This window comes from Colletotrichum costaricense (assembly GCF_030867565.1).
Source record: "Colletotrichum costaricense strain IMI 309622 chromosome Unknown Scaffold_26.1, whole genome shotgun sequence".
NCBI lineage: Eukaryota > Fungi > Ascomycota > Sordariomycetes > Glomerellales > Glomerellaceae > Colletotrichum > Colletotrichum costaricense.
Genome location: NW_026848255.1, coordinates 352,270 through 378,634, shown reverse-complemented (window position 1 = coordinate 378,634; position 26,365 = coordinate 352,270). Strand labels below are relative to the sequence as shown.

Genomic DNA, 26,365 nt, shown 5'->3' with positions numbered 1-26,365 from the left:
TATCCTGAGGATAATCTTCGACAGCATGTAAGGAGTTCAATAGTGGCGGCAGTAAAATGTTGAGTCGTGTAACGTCAGCTTCAGGTATTGAAGTTTTATATATAGCAGATCATTACCCCCACTCTGACATGTCGCATTGCCGACATTGGGGGATACAGGTGCACCAAATCACGATATTGTTCGACTAAATATCATTTTGATAGTGATCGCTTTGAAGATCGTGGCGCTCCAGAGGCTCAGGCTGTAGATAAAGTGCTTTCCGAAATGACCGCAGCAACCGCAGTCGAAACTGTTCCCACGGGAAAGAAGAAGGTCGTGCTCAATACTTTTGATGGGCCGACTTACAGGCTGGTGTCCACGAGCCCACCTAAAGACTGCACCCTCGACGACGTGCCCATCATCGACTTGAGCGGGCTTACAGGCGACTTTGAAGAACGCAAAGCGATTGCCCTGGAGATTTTGAGTGCTGCCAAAAACAGCGGGTTCTTTTATATCAAGAATCACGGCATTCCCGAGCAAGTGATCGAAGCGGCGCATCAAAAGGGAAGAGAGTAAGTAGGCTCGCCCACTCACCGTTTCACTTAATCCGAATCCTTTTGCAGACCATGCGGATACGTTTCCGGAGACATCTGAGCTTACTGGAAATTAGGTTCTTCAAGCTTCCCGAGAAGGAAAAGCGAAAGCTCACCTCCAACACATCGGCCTACGGGTACACCGGCTTCCGGGAGCGGCAGGCCAACCCGGGCGAGACCAAAGATAGGAAAGAGGCCTTCCTCTGTCATTATGAACCCGATTTCGATCCTCTCCACGAGAACCGGCTCGACCAGGTTCCTGTGAACGTCAGAGCGCATTTACCTCGGGAGGACTTTGAGTGGACTGACGATGGCGACTCTGCCGTCCTTCCGGATTTCAAGGCCACAGTGTTGGCGCACTGGCGCGAGTGCCTGGCCCTCTCCCGCCGTCTTATCCGTGTCATTGCTCTGGCCCTCGACCTGCCGGAAGATTATTTCGATTCACTCACTACCTACCCCGGCGGTGACTTCGCAATAAATTTTTATCCCGGTCACGGGGACGAGCCGATCCAGGACCCGGACGAGGTCGGCGTCGGCGCGCACACGGACTTGCAAATCTTGACTCTTCTGTGGCAAGACAGTCACCGAGGACTGCAAGTGCTCAACAGTGCGGGGGAGTGGATGTGGGCGCCGCCGATCCGCGGCACGTTTGTTGTTAACATTGGTGACTTCTTCATGAGAATGACAAACGATAGGCTCAAGTCGACTGTACACCGCGTCGTGCAGCACGGCAGAGAGGACAGGATCTCCATGCCCTTCTTCTTTGGTAAGAGATTCTCCTTTTCATCATGAGGTCATAAACTTGGAGGATGATGCCCACCTTCTGGTTCCCTTTTCACTGATCAATTGTCTCGCAATAAAACAGGATTCAATTTCGACCAGGAGCTTGGCGTCCTTCCGACCTGCATTGATGAGAGTAGCCCGGCAAAGTACGGACCGGTGACGTGCGGTGAGGTGAGTCTATGCACCCGATCGGCGGAATCGCTGATTAGGAAAGTGCTTTCTGACGTAGTATTGACAGCTCATCGCCAAACGTTTGGCACTAGCAAAAGTTGAAATGCCACATGGTAGCAAGTAGTGTGTGGTTGTGGATTAGATGTGGACGAGGATTTAGCCTTCGAGTTGTGAGCGGTCCAGACTTCCCAGGTTAACAAGAGGGCCTCGAACTATGATGGAGACTCCGGCAAAATGCAGCAAATACCTAGTCAACAGTGAAACCTAAAAAGAGCAAAGCTGGAGCCCTGATACTTTGAGCGCGGCCTGTTGATCTTTTCCTCTGATCAAGTTGAACTTACATACCAAAGTAGTGAGGCGGACCGACCACCTGTTTGTTGGAGCTGGTTGGACGACGTCGGAGTTGTATACGTACGCAGCCTAGGCCTCGGCTTCCCAAATCCATCGATGGATCTCCATCGCCAGGAACTCCACGTCTGACTTGCCAGCCCCCATGCGCCCGCATGCGCCGTGAAACTAAGCAGACATGGATACGTGACTATTCTCCACCTGACAAGAGGCACGGGGATGACAGGCTCGTTGGGTTTGGAAAGGGAAAAGAATTGCATTCCGGCATACCGTACTCCGTAGACGCTGGGATGCTGGACCGCTCCCGGCCATGTCTCCACAGCAGAGATGGGGTTGATAGATGTGGAATCATTGTTTTCCTAAAAACGAGAGCTATGGTGCGATTTGCATCTTCGACCGGCCCATGATGCTTGACGGGCAGAACTGGCACACCGCCGACTGGTGTTCCGCCGCATGCCACTAACACGTTTGACACTTGACTATGGCCGTAAATGACCGCTAGGGGAGGCAGTCTTGTACCAGTACATTGTCGAACTGTAGAAAGTGAGAAGTGACCAATATCGAGACAGGTGTGAACTCTAGCGGGATGAGGCGGATCGGGTCGTTGTAACAGGCCGCCAGGGTGGTAAGTAAAACCTCTTGAGGTCTGAGGATGCAGATTTTGGCAACTGAATCGTTTGAAGCACGCGAACTGAGACAGCCGATACCTTTTGATAGTCGTTTCCCCGCGGCGACCCCGCATCATTGAAGGCTCAGAAATCGGAAGGAATTGGTGCTCAAGTACGGATACAGATACTGAAAAATATTGATCAATGACTGGCTATATCGGGCGCGATGTGGGAACCATTCTCCAGTTGACGCCAGATATCTCCTATTTCCCGGTGTCTCGATCTGGAAGGTCGGTGTCGAAAAGCCCATAGGCAATGAGGTCGTAATTCAGAAGCAACGCTTCCGTGAGACGAATATCGAAATCCATGCTCAGAGGGATCAACAGCATAGTGCAGTAAAACCATATCGATCAGGGAGAACTCCGCCAATCTCCGCACAAGCTCTTCGTTGTGACTGTTAATTAGCCTTGCCATCACTCCCGGATGTCATCACTCCAGATTGAGCTTCGTTCATAGATATGCATCGATGGTGCACGATATCATGCGCTAGGAATGCAGTCTTTCTCAGTCTGGTTGCGCGATGGCGAGGGCAAAAGCTGCTACGAGGCCAGAAGAAGTACCGGTATACCGCGCAGCAAACGAGATCACCTCAAAAGTGCCGCTCCATTGGGTACGAACGGCAAGATGCGATCGACTGTCTCCGCGTGTTCGGACTCTTGCCAAGATATGGTGGCTCAGGCTCCAGCATTCTTTCTCGGGAGGGGTTGTGATATGAATCCGTAAGGCCCGATGACGGACACAACGACCGCGATCGAGGGGATGATATGCTCGGCGCACGATCCGGGGATTTAGTAGAGGATCGGTTTGAGCAGGGGTTGTCGTTTACCCCCCACTTCTTCCCGCTAGGAGAGAAGGTGTTGATGATCCACCCGCAATGGCACGTCCACTATGAACCAACGGCTGGGCGTCCAAGCGCGTTCTGCTAATGAGACAGTCGAATCTGATTTCTGAGCCCGAGGAACAGAAGAGACATGAATGACTACGGACACGCTAGTCTGGTTAGCACAGTCAAAAGCGGTCAAAACGTGCTACAACCCATCTTACTCTCCTTCCATACGCTGGTCTGGCTGAGCGTGTGTCAGATTGCACTGACTTTTCTAGGGGTCTTTTGCTAGAACGTTAGGCCGGAGGACACGGAATGCCCCAATAATAGTCGCTAGAAAGAGCGATAGTCAACGCTACTTGAGGGGCATTTCCCCAATGAAGCTGAGGTGACTCAATACAGCTGACTTTCGCCGAAACAAGTGGCTTCGTCTTGGCCCCTGTCATGGCTTTGTGTTTCAACAGGGTCGCAACCTGTTTACTTCAGCTCAATAGCGAACATGCAGGTCGCGCCGACCACATGGAACCGGTAGTCATTGGCTAGCTTGAAGCATTTGACAGCAATTCAAATCTGGGACCAGAACTGAAAACAGCAGCCAATCGAGGCTGCCTCCCAGGGCGCAGATGATGAGAGTTTGAAGATCAGAGCAAGAAGTGACCGCCCCGCGCGCAGCTGCTAATGTTACCCAGTGGTTCCAGTGCAATCCCGGCCCGTCTTCTGTTTGAACCCTGGAGAATAAGCTCGATCAAGGACCGGGTACTCTTTGACAACCAAGGTGATTACTGAGCAAGCCCGGATTATCAAGTCCGGGTGCAGAGGATCGGCTGAAGTACCCGCCCAAGTGATGGCGACGCCTTCAGTTAGCGAGCACGCGCTAGGACATATAGCTATCGGTAGTGGCAGAACTTCTGCTTGACATTGTCTTTGATTCCAAAGAAGCGTTCCGTGCGTGGACGTAGGGCTGACGAGAGCCTCTCCAGTGACTCCAACGAACCACAATGGCGGTGGTCTCGCATGCTTGGTGCACTTGCCGGATCGGGTGAGAAAAGGGGAGGGTTTTGTTGGGGCTGATGGCGCTGGTTGGCGTTGGGAGGCGGTCGACGGCGGTCTGCCAAAAGGCTAGCTTGCTTCTAAGCCGATGAGCCAAACCACAACTTCGGAAGTGACTATTTCATCTTTGGCACTTCGAAGCGAGGGCGGGGAGAGAGAGTCTAGGCCTGGACCCAACACTGGACGTGAATCTCTCGGTATCTGGATTTTGCCAAGTGCTAGCCGCCGATAGCGCATCGTCTTCCATATAGATCCACCAGGCAGGTATCGTCCAACCCAGTAGCTTGAGGAGGCTACCATGCCTGCTTCCACGGAATGGGAAAACGATACTGGGTTGACTTTGGCATTGCTGCTGCCGTAAACTTGAGATGCCTAGTTGCATAGCAACGAATGTGACATCGAAAATATTTACTAGCCGCAAAATGTGGACGATGGCGTAGCGCTCGGATGCTCATGACTCGAATTGAGATGGTGAATCTTATACGAGGCACCAGAGAGTTGTTTGAGATGAATGCTATGCCGAGCAGTTGTCAACGGCATCAAAGCAATATCGAGCAAGTAATCGTAGCGACTCGACTACACACCTTTGTCCTAAGCTGACGTTGCCATCTGAACAGCCAGATAAAGCGTCTCATTGACAAAGGTTAAGTGCCAGGAGCAAAGATGACTTGAGTCACGGCAGCATCAATGGAGCTGTGTAGGTAATCGGCCGAGAATGAGGCTGAGGCAATGGCGTCCAGAACAGAGCCCCAGTATGTCGTTGGCAGCCGCTGAGAAATTTGGTGGCAGCGACAGTGGGTTCGTTTCTCCGGATCGACCAGAAGCAAAGCCCCCGTGCAGTTCCGCTCTGATATCTTTGTACTGATACGCGAGTAGGATTCGAGAGGGGCTGCTGCGAAATGGACTGCGGTTCCCGAAAGCCTCCGGATATGCGGCGTTAAACTTGTCATCCGTGGCCGTCCTGTTGTTGGACGGGGTTGCCCAGCCAGTGTCAGCTCACCATGGCATCCGGTCGACAGCTGTGCCACGGCGTGCTGCAAGCCAAGCCGGGGATTGACGTGAAGACATGGTGTCAAGGATGAAGTGGTGTCAGGCTTGGGAGGGATGAGGCGAGAAGGCGCCCGATGAATGGTCGAGGAGCAAGCAAGATGCGCGGCTGGCGACTGCGAGCGGCTGGGTCGCTGACAGAATGGAAGCTCCTTCCATTTTGCTCCGGCAGCTGTCAGGCATTCAGGATCGTGTAACAGTCGGCATGGGGAGCAGCAGTCGGAAATGTGGAATCGATGAATGACGGGTGATGGGGAAGTGAGAAAAGAGGGTGGTATCTCCGTTCGTCTACTCCGTATGTATTTCGGACTTGGGTTGGAAGAGGGCTCGAGGCCAGGAAGGTATCGTAGGTACGTGGATACCTCAGCTATGGCACAAAGATACTTTGCTCTCTCGGATTCGAAATAGATGGAGACGTTGGGAGTCATGGATCAATCAGACGTGTGCAGTGCCCGGAACGCATTCACCGGTACCTTACAATGCCCTGGTGATAGGATCCGCGCCTCGGAGATTATTGGCCAGCTTGAGAGACCGCGCTATATCTTGATCATCCGTTCAAGGTTAAGCCAACCAACGTGTGAAGGTGCCCCCAGCAACTGCGCCTCAGGATTCAGGTACGCATGGATACCTTGCCCATTGCCTACTGTACTCAATAAGCCTGTGATGGCCCGACAGATGTTGGTCAGCAAAGACATTACATGGGATGGATGCCATAACCTGAGGCAGGCAGTTGCTGATCACCGGACTTACGGCTTTGGCACACCTTTACCGAGTACAGGCCTACAGGGCGTGAGGGAACTGAGAGGCTGAAAGCCCAGGGAGACAACCTAGGCAGATTGGGGAGCTGTCCCGCCAACTCAAAGGCGAGAAACCTCCTCTGGGCCAAGCATATGTCAAGGGTAAGTAATAATAGTCATGGCTGGGTCTTAATTACCACGCGCATTTCTTTGGGTGGTCTTGAGATGGAGCATTTTATCAGATACCGGATCAGAGTCAGATAACACCCCGCCGCCTTTTCAAGGCCTCTCAGAAGTTACAGGGTGGCTTAAGAGGTAATTAGGTATGCAAAGCACGGTAAGGTACGTAAATGGGGAACACCTGACATTATTATTTACAACTAACACAAACCTTTGAAGGCAGCATCGAACTCGCGTCAAGCCTGTTCAGGGTCCTGCTCCTCACCGGAGCTATGCAGGGCTCGAAGGTTCCACCAAGCTCTCACGGCAGGTAAGCCCATCCTACTCAACTACCTCACTTCGCCAGCGGACCCTCGTCTCTCCGGAGCCTCCAGTTGATTACGACAGTCGACAAGCGGCTACTCCAGTAGAATACTAGGAATGTAGGCCTGCTAAGAAAGGCAGTGGCAGCAGTGTTCTCTTTCTCTCCTCGTGGGAATTGTCGCTTGAACCTTGCCTCTACTGCGGTACTCCGTACAGGCCCTAGTCTCCAACTACGCTTGGGGAGAGGGATCATGCAAGCGGAGCATGCGCATGCCGCGATGCGACAAAAATCCCATGTAATCGTACGCAGGTACTTGTGTCTCTAGGTACAAAGTATCCTCTGTGAATCAATGCGCAGGAGTAATTATCCGCCTGCAGGCAGACCACGCATCAAATGACGCTCTTTCCATTACAAGAGATTGAAGGAAAGAACTCTAGAGAGGGAGAGGAAGTCTAGAAGAGCAGGCGTGACATGTAAGTCTTTGACCCGTGCTTTCCCTCGATCCCATCCGCACCTTCCTTGCATATCGGGTCGTCCCTTCCAACCTAAGACACTATTAGCGACGCACAGCCGGCGATTCGCCTTGAGAGCCGAGGTGCGCTCCTTCTAGAGCGAAAACAAGTCCACAAGGTACCTTGGTCTGGGCAAGGGGAGATGACGTGGACGTCTACTACCTAGTGCCAGTGTACAATACCTTAGGATACTATGTATGTAGGTACGTTCATTTCGACAGAGAACATGCTGGGGAGCACAAGGAAACCCTGCAAGCCCCCAAGGTATTTTCTTCTTACCTACTGGCCCTAAGGCACCTGGAGGTAAGGTAAGTGAAGTAAAAAGTTCTTCTCCGATTCGGGAGGTGATTCGGGAGGTGAGGACGGATAAGGCAGGCAAGTACCTAGGTTCCGTCGGAATGAAAGTGTTCGGTACATGTGGTGTGTGTGCGTGTGCTGTCGATGGGACTCAATGGCAGGCAGGCCCTGAACAACTCTCGCGATTTACTTCTCAGGCAATGGAAGTGGAGAGTTTATAAGAAGCCACGCTAGCCATTCCGGACCTGGGTTGAACAGGACTGGATAGTGACACCAGCAGGCTAGCGCGGGCTGGTTCCCTAGGTCAGGTAGGGCTCTTGGTCATTGGAGGCCGAGTTGCGAGCGGGCGAGGACGCTGGCCCCAATTAGGAAGAGGCAGATCTGGCTCAGATCCAATTCAGATGAGATGGCCCCCTCCGATGGAACCTTCTCCCACACCCCCTACCAGACGGCCTAGGGAATCCGACCACTCACACTCCCGTCCACCCTCATCGCCGGCCTCCCCCCGCTCACCGAAGACGCATCGCAATTTTGGGTCGTGAGGGGCCAGCCGGAGCGACATTTTGTCGGAACCCAAGACATTGCGAGGGAGACTTTGGATCCTTGGGAGGCTTGAACGCTTGCACGGCCCGGACTTGTGCTCCACAGCTTTTGATCATGGGGCGCTTTGTTTCGGCCGCCGCGCGAGAGCGCGAGAGAGGGTCAATTAATACGGACACAATGCGAGAGTGCGCGACTGCCTGTCTGCAAAGTAACCTCCCAGTGACTCCCCTCGCGGGCCTTGCCCACATCTCATCTATTCGACAGCACGCTAATTGGATAGGTACATGTACATAGGTTGACGGAGGGGAGGGAGGGTAGATGGCCCTGCGGCACTTTTTGAAGTCACCTCAGGTCTGGAGCTTCACGAGGAAGAAAAAAAACACACACAAGAGATGAGGCACGCCGCACGGTAGGTCACGACTTTCAAGGGTCGTCTGATGTCCGAGGCACTTTGCATGCCGCACAATATGTTGAATTCTATCCTCGAGTACGGAGTACTCCACAAGGAGGACCTACCTTAAGGTGAGATGGGAAGGTGTCGACTGGACTGCCCGGACTACCTTAGCTAGACGTACCTTACCTACCTACTTGCCTCTACAAGGAAGATACGGAGTACTTCACGAATGCTCTGCCGTCTACTCCGTACAGAGTGCCTGAATACCTCAAACGAAGTGGCTGCTTACCTCACCTGCACCGTCCAAGCCACATTTTCTCTCCTCTCCTTCTTGCCCTCATTTATGTAAGCACAGGGTGCACCGGGAGGTAAGGTAGACGAGACATTGCAGCAACATTCCTCCCACAGGGAAGAAGCCGCCTTCTGGACGGCTCTTTTTTTCGGCCCCCTTTTTTCTATTTGCGCTCCAGGCAGGAGCAAGCAAGGTGACGTAGCTAAATTCTTTTGCCGTCTAGAATATGCAGGGTGCACACAACGTCACGGCCGCATGGGGTGACGTATTTTGAGTGAGGCCCGAATCCAACCTCGTCTTCCCCCCAAAAACCACCGGCTCGCCTGTCTTGCACTGCTGAGCTTTGGTTTATTAACTGAGGCCCGGCCCAAAGCGGACAGCTTGTAGCACGCCCTCAGTTAGTGGCTTCCCTTCGTTTCTCAAACTACCTCGTGGACTTTTATGGCTTTTTCTCTCTTTCTCTCTCTCTCTCTCTCTCTCTCTCTCTCTCCCTCTATCTCTCTCTATCTCTACCTCTCTTTATTAAGCGCAGAGGTTGTGGCGTTCTTTTTGCGCATTGATTCTCGGGCAGCTCGGCAGTATATACGGTTAGCACCCTCGCTTCGCCTCCACCGTCCTACGTCAAAAGACTTCCGCGATATCAAAGAAGGCTGTTCGACAGGCCACGCATGAGCAGCCAAGATGAATAGGGCTCCAACAGGTCCATTCAGCCTGTTGTTCAATTACATTCAATAGGGATGGCAACGGGCTAGGAGGGTGCTCGGTGCCCCCGGGGACAGGCGAACGAACGAAAGAGGGGCACACACAATGGACGCTGGCGGGGAATGAATTGCTTCCGTCTTGTCTCTTCCCCCTCCATCTGTCAACCTACCTTACACCTCGATCCCGTCCAAAAGACCAAACGGCTCTCGTCACTGCCCACTGCCCACTCGCCGGGCCTTTCTTTCTTTGTTTCTCACCCACTCCCGTCTATTCTCCCTCATCAGTACATCTACTTACTGAACAATCTGTTACAGATGTCTACCTCTTCTTCCCATCCTATCAAGGGTCTATCCCGGCACTGACTAAAACATACTGGGATGTGTCCGTACGCCCATGCTTTCCCCCAGTACCTAGCTCTAGTGAGCTTATTCCGCAGGCTCGGCATCAGAGACATGGTCAAAGGGCTACTAAACAATCTGCCCTTGCAACTTTGTATGTGTGTCTATCAGACGCTGCACATCACTCCCAAGAATGAAAGGATGAGCGACTAGCCCACTGGCGGGAGACTCGATACCTTACCATCTTACACACGCATTGGGCGCTTCGCTACCGCGGAGGGGCTATCCTGTTTCTGTTGCAGGGCCCCGGACCGGCTCCGACCAAATGGATGCTGCTCAACGCCAGGATAAAGCGGGTTATGTACTAGTGACAGACGACAACCTTACCTCTCTACTCCGTACCTTTCCTGCAACCTGAGTTAGGACGCGGCAGACGCCCATCCACGTCCATCCACGCCCACACGTCAGCAAATTTCATCGAGCGAGACGGACCGGCCTGTCTGACTGGGAGGTGACAGGAGGAAACTGGACCTTGGTGGCCGTCCGTCTCCGTCACCGTCACCGTCGCCAATGTCTTGTCTCTGCCTCCTGCTGACCCTTGCCACGGCGGAGCTTGCTGCTGGAACAAGCAAGGTATCTATCTGTAAGGTAAGGTAGGTAAACTACGAAGACACTGCAGATGGCCGGAGCAATCCATGCCCTCCTTGCGCTGTCTCTACCACACACACGCTCACCCTCACTCACCTATTCACTCACATACATACACGCACACACTCTCTCACTCTCCCTCTCTCTTTCTCTCTCATATCCGTAGACACATACCTACACGCACGCGCGCACACTCACACACACTCATACACAGCCACCGACTCTGGCGTATGTTCCTAAATAGGCGAAGGTTGCGTGAGGCCATGTCGCGGGGAAAACAACGTGGAGCGGTCGCCTCAAGCACAAATCTAATGTATCCATACATTGCCTCCTCGATACCTCGCTCACCTTACTAATGGGCCTGGTCAACTAGCTCAAGACCCTTGTAAGCTAATGTCTCCTTTTGTTCTGGAAACCCAGGCTGAACGGGATGAGGACGGTAACCAATGACTCTTTATTTTACCCCCCCAAGGGCTTGGGCGCGGCACAACCCATCGCATCGTATCGCTCTCACAAGACACATGGCGCATCTCATCTCGTTCTACCCGTGTTCTCAACGCAACCAACCCATCTGTGCCGCGCTACCTATCGTTGGCACACTACGGTTGCTGTTGCCGTTGCCGTTGCCGCCGCGCCGATGACCACCGACAAGCGTGTTCGCCTTGTCTAGATTCGGGTTCGGGTGCCTCAGCAGCAGTGAAACTTATTTTGAGCCAAGTCTGTCGTCCCAACCTGGCTGTTGCTAGCGTGCGATTCCCTGCGGCCTCGAACGGTCAGTTCTGCATATATTATGGTCATAACTGCCCCCCCAAGACATGGAACGGGGCAAAGACTCATCAACATACGTCCTCTCTCTCATGGCTCCGCTTCGTGATCTGGTCCTGCTAGTAGAACATCGCTTTACCACTGCTGGGCCGTGTCGGCGTCCCCTTGCACCCCTTCAGGCCTCTCTCTCAGGCAAATCGAAATTGTGCATCGCGTATAGGGTTCCTGTACAGGAACAATCTCTCTTCCAACGCTTCATATCGAAGGCGCATAAGCAAGCAGTCACAGCTGCCGCTGTTCGGTAGCTTCAGCTTCTTGCCTTGCTGTCGTCGCATATGTCCGTGGTTTGAGCGTCGCTGCCGTTGCCGTTATCGTTCTGGTTGCCCTCGTCTAAGCCCTTTCCTTCCCGCTCCAGAGTGCGTAGGTTGCGTTACTGCTCTTCGACAAACGCTGTGACGGGGAGTCGGGCACGACTCCGATCAAATACAATTTTTTTTCTCTCTTGCCGCATCTTCGCCAGCCTTCTGTTTCCACACACAAATCCGAAAGGCTGTGTACCACACATTCCGCTCGGTTTTTACCGGTGGTGTCTAGCAGTCAACAAACAACATTCGTCGGCATTGTCGTCCCTCGGTGTAGTCTTTGAGTCCACCCGCAGCGCCGGCGGTACCGCACGTTCCTCTCCGACAAAATCGAGATCCAAAAATCTAAAAATCAAGAGAGAGCGAGAGAGACAGAGAGACAGAGACGAAGAAAGAAAGACACACTTCCGAGGAACAAGAAGACTGAGTAAAAACAACTGCTGCACGGCATGTGCTCCGGGTGACCCAGACCCATATCCCACCCCGCCTGCCGTGCCGTTTCTCTTGGTCGAAAAGACGGGCACCGGTTCCACGTCTCCTCCCATCTCCCATGTTGAACGAGGTTTCTGCACCTTGTTCAACTGGTCGACAACCTCATCGGGACTCATCTGAGTCTCGCCAAGGACCCTCGCAGCCACTTCAACTACCTCTCGTCACCGACGTCCAAAATCAACTTGCATCTTTTGCCCCAGTAGCTCGCGGATGCTGCGCCCGGCCGAGAATCGCCCTGGGTCATTCTCCTGGCCGCTGCTGCCCCCTCATCGCCACTAGGGTTCTGCAGACTCAACGACCCCAGACCATTTGCCTAGGCTGGGCCTCTTTTCCCGCAGGTCTCGACCATTCTGTCTCTCTTGTCGCCCTGCCTAGCCTAGCATGCCACCCTTTCGCCTCAACATCAACTACCAAATCTCACTGAATGACCCGAACCCCCCTGGATTCGACCATCCTCCCGAACCCCTTCACTATTAGGTGAATAATGAACTTCGATTCCAAATCTGTGGCTTCGAGCTCAACGGGGTCGGGCTCCAGCCGAATGTACCAAAAGAAGGATCGTGGCCCTATCGCCGCCATAGTAAGTTCAGCCCTAATCCTCGTACCTATCCTTACCATCTCTAGACTGGCCTTGTGGTCTTCGTGTCTATCACCCCGAGGGCTTTGGACAAGTGCCCAGTGGTAGATGATGGAAAGGCGAAGGGCCGTTACCTTGATCCGCGAGAACATGGAGCCGCTTTCTTTCTCCTCCCTCTAGGCGTGACACGATTTTGGCCTGGATTTAGTCTGACATCTCTGTAGGCATGTTCGACTTGTCGTACTAGGAAGCAGAAATGCGACGAACGCAAGCCAACCTGTGGCTTCTGCGAAAAGAAGGGGCTTGACTGCTTCTACGGAGACCCAGTACCAACGAAGTAAGTCAACGGCCCTGGCGCGACTCCTGGGAGCGAGATCAACCTTTGCTGTCCTTCTTTGCCCGTCTCTCTTAAGCTGTAGTGAGCCGACGATCACGTCCTAGAGCAACGCTGTCAGCTCAGTCTGGACATGCTAACTGGCCATAGAAAAGACAAAAGCTTGGTTGAACTACTCGAAATCGTGAAAAACATCAACGACAATACCAGTCAAATACCGCAACTGTTCGCCCAGCTCCAGAACATGCAGATCAGCGTCCCGTCTTCTTCACAGTCTGAAGATAGTGGCGATGACGCTTCATCGACAAGTACTTTGAAGGCCCAAGGCCGGCCTACCCCGAAACCCTCGCAGCAGGTTCCATACCGATATGCGTCTGCAGTCACCAAGATGATGGCGTGGCCTGCAGTGAGACAGAAGCTAGAAGACGTCCAGCCCAAAATACCGAACCTCCAATCCGCCTTCCGGGAACCCGACTTTCCGTCCGAGTTGTTCCATCAGCAAGGCCAAGACCGGCGCCTTCCTCGAGGCGGGTTAGAAACGGCGAGCTATCATGAACGTATATCGCTGGGCTTTCCAATGGAAGGGCCACTACCACAGCTGACGGTGATGAGCTACGCAACGCTTGTAGACCGCGTCAACACGTATTTCGATACCTTTAATCGGATCCATCCTGTTCTAGATCGTCAATATTTCATGGAGAAGATACTACAGGACGTCATCGGGAGCGAGTTCGAGGAAAATGCGGCATCTACGTTGGTGTGTCTAGTGTTGGCCCTTGCCGAGGTAGCTCTCGTCGGAGGATCGGGCGGTGCCTTTGCGGGCTTCGAGGACCACCCTGTCGGTGAACCTGTCAGGACGACAAACGACTTGGAATTCCGGCCGCCGGGCATTCTGTTCTTCAACGAAGCACGGCGGCGCTTGGGATTCTCAATGACAGAGTGTGCTTTGGAGAATGTCCAGATGTATATCTTGGCGGGGTAAGTTTCCCGGAGCCGGGTCCGGCCGCCCGGGCCGCACCTCGGAGTGCGGACCTCCTGTACGGTGCGAAACTTTGACTAACCCGGGATTGGCTTGACCGACGACAGGCTGTACTATGAGTGCTGTTCTCGGCATGTGGTGAGTGACCACCTGAGGGGAAGACTGTCCGGACGGATTTGGCTAAACCAAAATCTCGCGTAGGAGTTCTGGAGAATGAACATATCGGCGTCCCTGGCTTGCCGTGCCTTGATTACCAGGTAAGTAGAAGCAGCAACATTGGTGGTGGCCTGTCTGTCTGCAGCTGGGGCTGTCTGAGACTTTAAATGACTGTGGTGAGGTGCTGATCCGGAAATGGGCTGACGGACCTTTGTAGTAACTCTGCCGAACTTCGCTCAGTGCGCGGCGATCAGATCCGCCGCGCCTTTTGGTATTGCTCCATCATGGAAACGTACGTGCATCGCAGATTTACAGTCCATCCCGAGAACCCCAACCCACGCCTCCTCCCCTGGCCCCATCGAGCCCCCAATCCCAGCCCCTGTTCTACCCATGGATCTTTGGCCAAGGCAGCCTCAGCTTGCGGATGAGCAAGGGACTCCTGTTGCATCTCCTTTGTTGCTATTTTGCACTTCGTATTCCGTTACTCCGTATACCTTCACCTGTGGCAAGGGTTGCTCTTCCCGCCACAAGAATCCGTCATCTAACAACCGGTGCTTTGCTGCAGCGGTCTTCACCTGGAACTTGACCTCCCTTTAACCGGCCTCGAGAAGCTAGAGGCGAGCATGCAACTACCAACATTTTCGGCCTATGCTCATACCGAAGATGCGAGTTTGAGTCAAAGTATTCACAACGACAGGAGATCCAATTGCGGTGAGATATTCCTACATCAGATTTCATTGCGAAACCTGGGGGTCAAGATCCACAAAAGCCTGAGAAGAAGTGAGTTGGATTGCCTTTCTCCGTCGTACCCCTCCTGGTTTTGGACCCTCTCTCCATTTCCGTCCATATTTCCATTTCCACTTTCTTCTCAGCCTGGTCGACGTACGTCGATAACGCCGTGTTCAGAGTCTCCATATGCGCTTGGCTTCGTATTCTTGGTCTTTTGCTACCTGCGTCTGCCTCTGATGCGCGCCTCGCGTATGGGCCCCCTGGATGGGCGCAAGTGCAGCGAGCCGGCTTCTCCCCATATGTCTCATCAGAAGAAATCTCCAATATTTTGACCCCCACTGACACGATGCATATGCACCAGTTCTTGGAGGATCCACTTCGAGATCAAACTGGAATTCGCCTGATCTAGCCGACTCTCTCGAAGATCTAGTTGGTGATTTGGCTTCGCAGCTCGACCAATGGCACACTTCTTTGCCCAGCGTCTTGCATTGGGACAGGACGCAACATTTGGACGCATTCCAAGCATCCTTTCCTGTCCTCGATCCGCAGGTTCCTGACCAGCACTTTTACGCACCGCCGACCTTGTACACCGCCGACGCCATGGAAGGGTTGCAGTCTGCTCCCATGCTGGGGTATCTACATGATTCACTCTACACCAATTCGAACGATGTGCTCGAAGCTATACTACGGTCCCAATTCTACCATCTCGAATACTTACTATTCCGACCTTTTGTGTACAAAGCTCTGCATACACGAGCAGAAAATTTGACTGAGACAGACTTGTCCGCAACCAAGAGATTTTTAGAGGCTTGTCTCCTCTGGCCCATTATCCTTCCGCCTGCCGCTCAGCACAAACGCATGATTCCTTGCCTCTACTTTTGGTCCCAAAACATCCTCGGCATACTCATCTTCTTGCACCTATCTGCCACGCATCCCACTCTCTTCCAGATTCGACAGAGCCGTTGCGACTCAACTTTCGACGAGGCAGCGAACATGACGATTACGCAGGGTATCAACTGGCTTCGGGGCCTCAAGGATGAGGACAGCTCTACACGGTGGTGTTGGACCATTGTTCAGGGCTTATATCCTGACAGACCCATCATGCAGCAGTAGAATCGGGTCGCTATGGGCCAATGGACGAGAAAGATGAGACTTTAGATAATGTCACCAACGAAGCGGCCCCAGTAATCGAAGGCCGCACTTAGATGACTTAGGAAACGGAAAGTCCACGGTGCACAAAAGCGAACTGTGGATGGTGCAAACAGGCATAGAGATCTAGCATCGGGAGACGCAAGGTTGCACTCTTCATCGGGCACATGGCGTTCTGGTTCCTGGGGCACACGACTCGCATCATCGGTATCATTTTCATCACTAAACGTATGAACGACGACTTGGTTGAGTGATTAGGCCAAGCAATAAGTCTCTGAAGCGCATGGACGGTTATAGAAGCAAAGAGGTGTTGACGACGTTGATGGCCCTATGGCATTATAGGATTAGCATGTGGCTTGGAGCAGGCGAGAGCTATCAGTCCAGCGTGACATTTCCACGCTGGACGCCGGGGAGTCTTCTTTTCTTCGCAGTATATCTGCGGCTTGGCTAATTTAAAGATATCTCTTCTCCGAACTTACTATCTATCCGTCCATAGCATTTTCTCAAGGGTGGCGGATGGCCAAATCTGTAAGCTTATCGAATTCTCTTCTTTCGACCTACCCTTCATGCCCGATGGACGACGGATGAGACTAGTTGGAGAGCGCATTCAGGAGGTTTTCCTCAACAGCCCTCTTAAACTTTATATTCACATTGAAGAGCGTTGATATGTTCAGTAGGGTGGAGACATTAGGAGGAATATGGAGCCCCTGGGATGGAGTGAGCGCCGACCTGCCCAAGAATTGGCGGCAGCAACGTGATGACGTAGGTTCACGATATGCGCCTTCCGTAGTCCAAACCGAACCTAGCCTGCTTAGCAGCTTCCCGGGATCAAGCTGACAAGCGCAACAGTCCTGCAAGGCATTCCTATGGTAGGAGAGTGCCCCCATAGCTGCACAAGAAAGTTCGGTGATTCGTTGTCCTCGCACAGCTCTTGCGTAGATGTTTGGTCGGGGCTGCATCTCTCCTCGTCACAGCACTACCCGCCAAAGAGGGCGCCGACAACATCCCTTTCTTAGGAGTTAACGGCTTGAGATTAACAGCCCAACCATCAGTTCCAATACGAACAGCTTGTATGTATCATTCAGGTGAGGGTCTTCTGCATCTTGCATTCGCTGATATGGAACGCAGCATCATTAGGAGGCCATATCACATAGCCTGCCATCGGCGCCGACGTCATAGCATTCCTCCTAGATCATAAGTAATGGCGAGATCAAATCCTTTCGTCGTGTACAAACGCGACGCCAGGCAACTTGCATACTGGATGATCCACGCATCCAACTTTATCTTCAAGACACGGAAAAGGGACAACGGCGCCTAGGAGTCGCCTATTGAGTTCAACACAACCGGACAGATCCATGTCAACGATTTCCAATCGGTCGCAAAGTTTGTGAGCAAGCACATGCAGGCGATACCGCCTGCTACATTCCGACTATTCAGGTCCGTCATCGACGCGAGAACGGAGCATCTAGCCTTCTTACGACGCATCGTAAGCGAGGAAGACCCTCAGTACGGCAAAGACATCAAGATTCACGACACGTTTGTCCGACTCGTTACCGAAGCTTTCGTTGCCCTCGGCGGAAATTCCTGGATAGAGACCGAGCAGTCAAGAGGCGTGCAAGGTCGATCGAATACCAGCAGTTTGACTCCAGAAAAGCTTGCCGACTTCATCAATTTCTCGGCATTGGACTTAAAAAGCCTGAGCCTTGAGAGCCCAGGAGAGAATTCAAGTGACAGCGTTCCTGTTCCTCTTCGTGGATCCCAAAGGCGAGCCCAAGCGAAATCGGGTAGAGGGGGCAAGGGCAAGAAAAAGGCGAAGAAGGCTCCCGGTGCCCTATTGAACCAGGTACCTATTGAGCAATACAGCATCGTCGAAGCCGATGGCACTGGAGAAGCCGAGTCCTTTATGGCTGCTTGCGCAATTGCCAAGGAGTGCGTCGTACTCAGAAACTATCTCCAGAATGTCTGGCGCGAGGCAGCGTACTGTGGCTTGCATGGGGCTATTGCCGGTACACTGTCTAAAGTCGCTATTGAAATGGTCTAGGATACCGAATTGGAAGTCTTCAGCGAGGTCCCAGAGTTACAATCATACGAGACGCTTGTGGCGGCCATCATCCGTGGAAACCTCGAGACTGCACAAGGCTCATTCATCAAAGCTTTGGCAAAAGTTAGTCCGGGTGATCAGCATGGAGGAACCAAAACGACCTCTATCGATTTGAAAGAGTACATTCAGCTCGGCACCTACCGGGATCTTGTTGATTTCCTCGAAGACTATCAACAGTCAGAGGATGGGAAGCCTACTACGAAGATGCTTGTCAAGATCAAAGACTGGGATCCCACGCTAGACTTACAACATACTACGAAGAGGGAAAGATTGAAGTGGCGAAGATCATACACAATCAACTGGCTTTATGATCTCGTCAACTCCTATACAGCCCCTAAGCGCAGTGATGGAGAATGGGTGCGGCTTGAAAACTTACCCAACTGTCCGTTGGCGGGCTCTGAACCGCTTCTTGGTCTTCAGGATTTCGCGTGTTTTGTCGTCTCGTTGTTAATGAAGAAGCCAGGAACGGATGTTCATCAAGACATCATGCCTCACCGCGTCTTTCAGCTACAATGCATTGTCGATGCTTTCACCGTATCATGTGGCTGGACCAACACCACTCGGCGGGGGCATGTCATTGGACCACGATCTCCGGATACGCTTGGCCCGATGAGAGACATTGATGGGTTTCTGGGACGCAGACCCGTAGGAAACGGTAATCAGGAGAGCAGCGTCAAAGGCAAAGGCAAAAGCGGTACCAAACTGTACATCGGTGACATTGAGCTATCTATAGGCGGCAGCACAAAGGATGACAGCAACATTCAAAACGACGACAAGAACTTGGGGTTCAGCAATGGACTTTTTCGGTCTGCCAACTTGATGGCTCACTTTTACGGGGCAGAACTCCGTAACGCCCATAGGCAGCCAATGATGGATTTCGTGAGCGTCTTTTGCAGAGAGTTCGACTTCCTGGGCCAGTCAGTGCCAATGACTGGCGACATACTCCCAACATCCCGCTTTGATCACACCGGACTCAATGGTATGTGGAGGTACTCTCCGTACCTCTGTGGTGTGGGAGTGATGGAGGGCCTGGAAAGGGTCTACCGCACAAGCATGCTCATCTGGGACAGCCTCGAGGAACCGACGGCAATGATACATCTCCACAACATGCTTGTACAGCAAGGGCACATAAAGCAGCCTTTGGCTCACTATCAAGTACTACAAGACATGTTTCGAGATAGCTTCTTTCTCGATGGCCAAGTTCCACGGTCCAACTTTGCTGAAGCCTTCCTTGGCATCGGAGAGCTCTTATGGGGTGATGGCAGAGTGAAACAAAAGCCGGCCCTCCCAAAATCAGCTGGATACCATCGCTCAATCGACGTCAGCAGAAACTTGGCCTTCAACATTAAGTCTCATTTGTTGATTTACCGAGAAGCGAATTGGCATGTCGAATGGATACCGGACAAGGAGCTCAATCCACGGACTCGTTTGGCCTTGCTCCGCGCTTCGAGGCTGGTTGCCAATACTCCGCTGAACAGCATGACCAAAGATGAGAAGAGTCTGGTTGACCGCGTCAAGAAAGCTTTGGGTGTAGACGATCAAGAGCTACTGTCCCGAGGGAATGCCCTGTTGAAGAAGCTCGGCGAGACACGGCCCCACCAGTACAGCACCGGCCGGAACGGTACGCCGATTGAAGTCGTGTCCGGGGATCGCGTCAGGCCTAGTCGAGTGCAAATACTCGATCTGATCAAGGGAGACTTATACAACGATATTTGTGGGAACCGCTCTTACTCCACATTCAACTACATACTGTTGTATGTCAACATGATCGAAACCTTTGAGAAGATTGAATACGAACTTGCGAGAGCACAAGATTCCGACTGCCAGAGCATCCTGGAGTTGGGGACGCGGCTTCATATGGTTGATGCACTGATGCGGAAAGAGCGAGAAAGGGCGAGCCTCAAGATTGTGGCAAAGGTCTTGGAGAGCCAGAGGGAGTTGCCATGTCGCTATCCCCGGAACGAGAAGCCTGTGGAAACATGGTATCAAGAAGAGGATAGCTTGGATTATGATGGAACCGAGATATTGTGCTCAGTCATGTGAGGATGAAAGCTCACTTTTGAGTTGAGGTTCCGTGGGAGAGATGGCTGGCTGTATGGTCAACTGTCTTGGAGGATTGAGTAGACTTACCGCCAAGTTGCAGCGATTGCGTGAGTATGGTCACTGTACACAGTTATATTGGCAGTCAGACTTTCAATAAGCTTCCAGCGATGAATAGCGGTCTAGAAAGCGACCTACGATGACTCGAGAGGACTCTGCTGAAGGTATCGTGAAGGCTGGAGGCAACCCGTCCCCATCACTCCTTGCACGTGAGCGTCGCTTATTCACATCATGGAAGATGAGACAGCCAGATTGCGAACGCCAGGATATGATTGCTTGAAGTGCATCGATTCCGAATGACGAGCTTCGTGGCTCTTGGGAACATTCTGAACTTGTGACATCCATCCCTCTCCCGCTTAGCTCGAGATATGGCTCCGCCCACCCCGATTGATACCGGACGTATGCGCCTGGAAGTTGGTACATGCTTATAACTACCCTTTCATCTTCAGAGACGAGAGAGTGAGGGTATGACGGCGACGTGGAACCGGGAGCTCGACGGCTTCAATGTCCGTTCTTGACGCGAGGTAAGCTACAGTATCGAGGACCATGTCCGTGGTTTCCAACTCCCGAGAAATATTGAGGAGACCATCTTCACTGAGACTCACGGACTGAGGAGTTCAACTTCAGAGACAGGACATTGCCAGCTCAGGCGCGGTCTTGAGCGTAGATGAGCCGCCGGCATCGTGTAAGCAGAGTTATCTTGGACGAAACCCAGACTGCTTACCGTATCATACTCGCGGTACCACACAGCGGACGACGATGTGTCGACTCCCACATCGTGATGATGGAAACCACATGCTTCCCGGTTGCTTTTCACACATGACATCCAACGCGGGTTCACCAGCATACCCATCTTCACTCACCCTTCCTCTTACCTCATCTCACGATCCCACCGAACCCCATCAACCCCACCGACGAACCTCAGAAATGCCCAGAGCGGGGTCCATCCGTTCCCGCCGCTTTCCCTTGATCCCGAGATTGCTGCCTCGGTACCCACCATGAACCAACAGCACTTGTAGTGTAGTGGTTATCATCCTCGCCTTCCACTTTCCACATTTCGGGATATTCAGAATCAGCGAGGGACCCGGATTCGAATTCCGGCAGGTGCAATCGTTTTGCATTTTTTTTTCTCCGTCTCCAGCCTCAGCTCCTCTCTTGCGAGTCTTCTGTAACGCCCGCATTTCGGTGCTCATTTCCCTCTGCCAATCGCTCAAATCTCCTGCATTTCTAGTCTCTCGCTCGTCTCATGATGTTCGTATCCACGATGCATGAAAGTCGACATTGGCGTTGCATATACTTTCTTCACACATTCATCGTCAGACGACGGCGGGCCTCGAAAACAGGTCTCGATAGGTCTCGTGAGCAGTAGTGTCCCGCGGTAGCGAGAGTAGCGAGTGTCGAAGTGCGTCTCGATGGAGTCCAACCTGAACTCAATGTCTCTCGATCATGAGACATTTTTTGACCAAACTCTGTGAAAAGAATTGCCAAAAATAACAGGGATGATGAAGAGTAGGGCGAACGAACAGTGAGGATATCCAAGTGTACTTGCACCAGATGTCGATGTTTGTCCCACTTTCTCTTCGAGCGATGGCTTTTCTCTCCCACATATGCATATACACACGCCTCTCTCTCTCTCTCGCATCACATCAAGTGAGGTCAAGAGACCACTTTTTTTTCCCTTCTCGTTCGTTGAGCACGCGAACAACGCACCCACGCGCGCGCGTGCCCTGAGCGACTACAGCCGAGGGAACTAAGGTAACTTACTGCGTGTGCCGGAAAAAAAAAAAGAAGAAGATCCTGTAGCGCCAATTCTGCCCAGACTGCGGGCGAAGCCCAAAAAAAAGTCGAAGACAGGAGCGGCGCCAAAGCGGGACGTGGGACTCGTTGGAACTTCTCCTGTTTTCTCCCTCGCTTGGGGTTTAGTCTCGGTCCATAGCGCAACATTGCAGTGCCTCGGATGTTTCTCCCTGTCTCGCTTTCGTTCAGCCTCGTCTCCTCTTCTTTTCTTTTTTTGCTCTTTCTTCTCCCTCCGGATCGATTCTCCTCCGGTTGAATTTCTCCCCCGGGGGTGGGTTGGAAGGGCGGGAAGGGCGAGTTTAGGCATCCATATCTCTCCAAGCCCACGATGTCGATGAGGGGGGCGCGTCGTCGTCGTCGTTCACCAAGAAAGCGGACTGGAACGTCAAGCGGATGGACCCGTGCAGACCGTGGCGTCTAGATTCACCAACAACATTTGATGTCTCCTTCGCGCTGGCGCCAAATAAGGGAAGAGAAGAAAAAATTGAACAATGAGGCGTCGTTCCGTTCCCTCGGTTGAGGAGGAAGAGTCTTGTTAGCCGCCCGCTGCCAGCCGGTGCCTTCGACGCTACGAAGTAGATCAGTCAGTCAAATCGACAAAAGGGAAGGATGGTCGAAAAAAAAAAACTTGCTCGTCGTATTCTCTCGTGTGGCTTTCGGGTAGAAGTGCAACATCAACAAGTCTTGCATCTTTCTGCCCGCAAAACCCTGCCCAGCCTGCAAGCCACAGAGAGCCAGCGCAATACTTGAACCAGGGCGGGATTCAAGCTAAGAAAGGGACCAAAGTCACCAAAGTCACCTCAAAGGCTCATCGTCCCAACCCCCTCTCCCGAGGCCCATGTAAGTGGCATGGGAGGTAAACTTCTTACCTCAGTACTGTAAATCCTAAGCTAATTAGCCCGCTAAGCCCCCAACGACAAACGGCATACAACGCTCGCATGCCGCGGACTGCCAGACAGCAGGACTAGTCTGGCGCTAGGTCCATCGGTGACGTGAGCCGCGAGCCGGGCGCCACTATTGAAAGTATATATGTCGTACGGGATGATTAGAGATTGGAGCAACAATGGAGACGAAGAGAGCCCTGCGGCAGTGGTAGAGTAGGGACGGGTGCGGTCCGGCGCTTAGAGCCGTCACTTCGTCTGTGACTGCCCTTCCCGCCTCGTATCTCTATATTTGACCTTTGTTTGCCGGAGGAGGGGGCCAGTCGCAGTAGCATGAAGGGGGTGTACAGTTTGACAGTGTACTACCACCAAGTTGCTGCCAAACGTACATGGTTCCTTGTCATCGGGTATCCTGCCAGAGGGGGCATCGTCTGGTAGCCGGCAGTGTCATTGGGTTGCGGCTCTTGATAGACGTCTGACGATCTTCCTACACCTCTCTACTCTAGCTTTGGTGAGTTAGGCTATCATTGCTGCCCATTCGTCGATCAGGCTTGCATCTGCCCCTGATAGATGATCCAACCAAATGCTCTAGAGAGAAATTCGGTGCCTCGGGTTTGCAATCCACTGGTTGTCACTGGTCCGAGCCGTCCCAATTACAAATCGGCCCGGTGTAGACATTCCGGACTTCAACATGGCATATGGTCGGAGGAAATTGGCCGGTCAGGGTTGCAACATCTAGTACGGAAGCTTCGTACGATTTCCCACTTCTATCTGCCGAGCGCTGCAGTCCTGCTCTGGGATGTCAGAACCAAATAAATCCGCTTCTTGGGTGATGTCCCGCTCTTTCTCTCGCTGTCTTGTGCTGCGCCGTCAAGCTTTCTCGGCCGGGGCTTGGCCCGGCTCGGCGTGCAGTTTCCGTTACCGATAACGACGTCTCTCCAAAATGTCGAAATCGGAAAGCATCACGTGCGATGTAACACAAAGTTTGTTCAGCTTCCCCAATAAAAAAAAAAAAGAATGTAGATCTTCAAGTAGTGCAAGCGTCGTCCGTCAAACAGAGGTCTTGAGTGGTAGCAAAGTCAGGCATTCGTTGTGATTTCAGTGTGACGCAGACTGACAGCCCAGAGACACTCACAAGCGCCTACAGTCAATAGAACTGGGAAGAGCACGGACTGGACGCAGCACCGAGATCAGACGGCGCCCGTATTCGTGCCAGGCTTGCTCCTCCATAACAGGCGCAAAGAACTCCCCTCTAGGCTTCTGTCGTTGGAGTCGCCCGCGCCTGGAAGCGAGGTAAAGGCACAAGCGGTCCGGGCCATCGAGCGGGCGATCTATGCTGCTGCATAATGCAAGACTACGTGGGTGGTGCCAGCAGCCTAAGCCTCCGAGCGTGAGTCGGAGATGAAAGCACGCCCGTGCTCGTGTCTCCAATGTCGGTTTTCTACGCCAATTCTCCCGAATCCTTGGATATGGAGGTCAGGCGGCTGGTGCGGGGAAAGACGGCCGTCCGGCAAGGTGATCAAAAAGTGGTGGCCGAGCGGCCCAGGGATCTCCTCAAGCTTGATTCCGCCTCATCTTGCCGGAGCAAGACGCACGTACGAATAGGATAACCTTTTGATCGTCGTCCAGAGAATTAGGAGACGGGAAGGAAGAATGTTTGCTGGTCTGCGCGGAGTTGGCAAAGAGCTCCTCCGTCCCGACCAAATAAACCAGACAGGTGAGCGCCACGCGTCCACATCCTCTAAGAAGTTTGGATGATGTTTCAGTCTCCCTCGCGGTCAGACACGGCGGTAACCCAAACAACGGGTGCAAGGCGGGGGAATGAAGAGAAGCAAATCGTGGGAGCAAACCGATACGGAGCTGCCGGTAAGCCCGGGCCCCCGGACGGCCATGTCTCTTCCCCTCCCGGACCGTTCAATCCTCAAGATGAGTGGAGCAGGGCACCGTGACCGTCCACAAAGTCTCCGGGTCATCCGGGTGGGCTAGGCCATTGAGTGTCTGGGCGACCCTGACTTAGCATGCTTGCTAAGTCACTAACAAGTTGGAGGCTTGCCAAATGAGTTCCCCAATAAGCTTCAGTGCTCCGAAGTTTAAACTTAATTGAGCTCATAAGAACCTAGCAACAGCCAATGAGACAAGTCATTTGCGACAGTGGTGCAACGTTATGATTGGTGTGATTTCCCGAAAGCGTCCATGGCCAAGGGGGCCGGTTGATGGAAGGGGGAAACAAAATAAAGATGGTGGCGCTCATACTGAGTGTGATAGTTTGAATCGGGGAAGTGGTATGCCACCACGGTCGCAGTGCCATGTATCCGTAGCGCAACAAGCTTTCAGCTTTTCCCCTCTCGGGGTCCTCTTTGTTCCTTTGCCTCACTCTTTACTCTTCTGCTCTCCTCGCTACAACTTCATCCGTGCTGTCGCAAACATCGTCTCTTCGTCGATGCTTCCTCATTGACGCGCTCAGACTACGCACGACACGTCTTCTCGTCTTCGAAACACAGCCGCCATGAGATCTTCCGCTGTAGTCGTCGCGCTTGCCGGCTTTGCCGCCGCGCAGCAGAACGCGCTACCCACGTGCGCTGTACGTTCCCCCTGGTCCTACTGATTTCTCTCGTTTGCTAGAGTGCCAAAGATGCTCATAGTCGCCTGTAATTCGTGTGCTAACGGCCGGATTGCGAATGAATAGCAAGGCTGCGTGAATCAATACACCACTGGCAGTGGCATTGCTGGCTGCAGTCAGATCGACGTCAAATGCATCTGCTCCAACTCTGGCTTCCTCGACGGCATCGCATGCTGTCTCGCCGGTGCCTGTCCTCAAGCCGACCAGGACACCGCCGTCAAGTACGCAAAAGACATCTGCACCGGAGCAGGCGTCACCGTCCCCGATCAAGTCGTCTGTAAGAGCGCCAACTCGACATCATCAGCCACTGCCTCGCAAACGACCGCCTCTGCGACCGGAGCTACGGCGTCCGCCTCTGCTACCAGCACACCGAATGCTGCGTCTACAATGGGTCCGGTCGCGTTTCTTGGAGGTCTCATTGCCGCCCTTGTCGCATTGTGAACTTGGATTGGAGTCGGGTTGGCGGTTGTAGGATAGTGGTTGGGAAGTCCGTACGAAACGGTGGACGGGCTCGGCTGCGCATGCTGCTCTCTCTCTGGTAGCTTCTGGAACGGACTCGAACGATACGGTGTTGTAATTTTCGCGTCAGCTGAATAGTTGTAAACATTTTATTTCAACTTCACAAATATCAACCTCGCGTTGAACATGTGTTAGGGTGAGATGACGGCGAGAAACATGCGTCGCCATCGCAGTAGAGCAGAAATCACGGGACGATGACGCTGGGATGACGGACCGTCATTCGTTATATCAGATGCTGGTTGTCTGACATCTGAGTGGCTCAATCGAGCCGAAACATTTTCCGGCCGCGCATGTGGCTAAAGGGAGCTCATTAGCATCAAGTGTTGAGAGTCAAGACCCCTAGACCCTGTACTGGACGACAAATATCTGCCGAACGGCCAGCGAGGATGACGTGA

The 26,365-nt window shown here is 52.9% G+C and overlaps 5 protein-coding genes across 5 annotated transcripts; 4 read left to right on the top strand and 1 right to left on the bottom strand.

The window, feature by feature from the left end:
* Nucleotides 1-264: 264 nt before the first annotated feature.
* On the top strand, nt 265-1,650 carry CCOS01_15936 (2OG-Fe(II)oxygenase; the record flags this gene model as incomplete). Its single annotated transcript, XM_060464074.1, has 4 exons — nt 265-551; nt 650-1,338; nt 1,438-1,526; nt 1,594-1,650. 4 exons carry the CDS (start codon nt 265-267, stop codon nt 1,648-1,650), a joined length of 1,122 nt encoding a protein of 373 aa, XP_060305455.1.
* Nucleotides 1,651-2,064: 414 nt separating this feature from the next.
* CCOS01_15935 (uncharacterized protein) lies at nt 2,065-2,616 on the bottom strand (the record flags this gene model as incomplete). Its single annotated transcript, XM_060464073.1, has 1 exon — nt 2,065-2,616. One exon carries the CDS (start codon nt 2,614-2,616, stop codon nt 2,065-2,067), a length of 552 nt encoding a protein of 183 aa, XP_060305454.1.
* A 9,896-nt stretch (nt 2,617-12,512) lies between these two features.
* CCOS01_15934 (uncharacterized protein) lies at nt 12,513-15,916 on the top strand (the record flags this gene model as incomplete). Its single annotated transcript, XM_060464072.1, has 8 exons — nt 12,513-12,608; nt 12,830-12,942; nt 13,090-13,917; nt 14,026-14,056; nt 14,120-14,175; nt 14,292-14,366; nt 14,640-14,854; nt 15,165-15,916. 8 exons carry the CDS (start codon nt 12,513-12,515, stop codon nt 15,914-15,916), a joined length of 2,166 nt encoding a protein of 721 aa, XP_060305453.1.
* A 1,435-nt stretch (nt 15,917-17,351) lies between these two features.
* CCOS01_15933 (uncharacterized protein) lies at nt 17,352-20,096 on the top strand (the record flags this gene model as incomplete). The annotated part of the gene is made up of 2 exons (XM_060464071.1): nt 17,352-17,958; nt 18,010-20,096. The coding sequence occupies 2 exons, from the start codon at nt 17,352-17,354 to the stop codon at nt 20,094-20,096; spliced, it is 2,694 nt and encodes an 897-aa protein (XP_060305452.1).
* Nucleotides 20,097-25,337: 5,241 nt separating this feature from the next.
* CCOS01_15932 (uncharacterized protein) lies at nt 25,338-25,892 on the top strand (the record flags this gene model as incomplete). The annotated part of the gene is made up of 2 exons (XM_060464070.1): nt 25,338-25,412; nt 25,518-25,892. 2 exons carry the CDS (start codon nt 25,338-25,340, stop codon nt 25,890-25,892), a joined length of 450 nt encoding a protein of 149 aa, XP_060305451.1.
* Between the last annotated feature and the right edge of the window lie 473 nt (nt 25,893-26,365).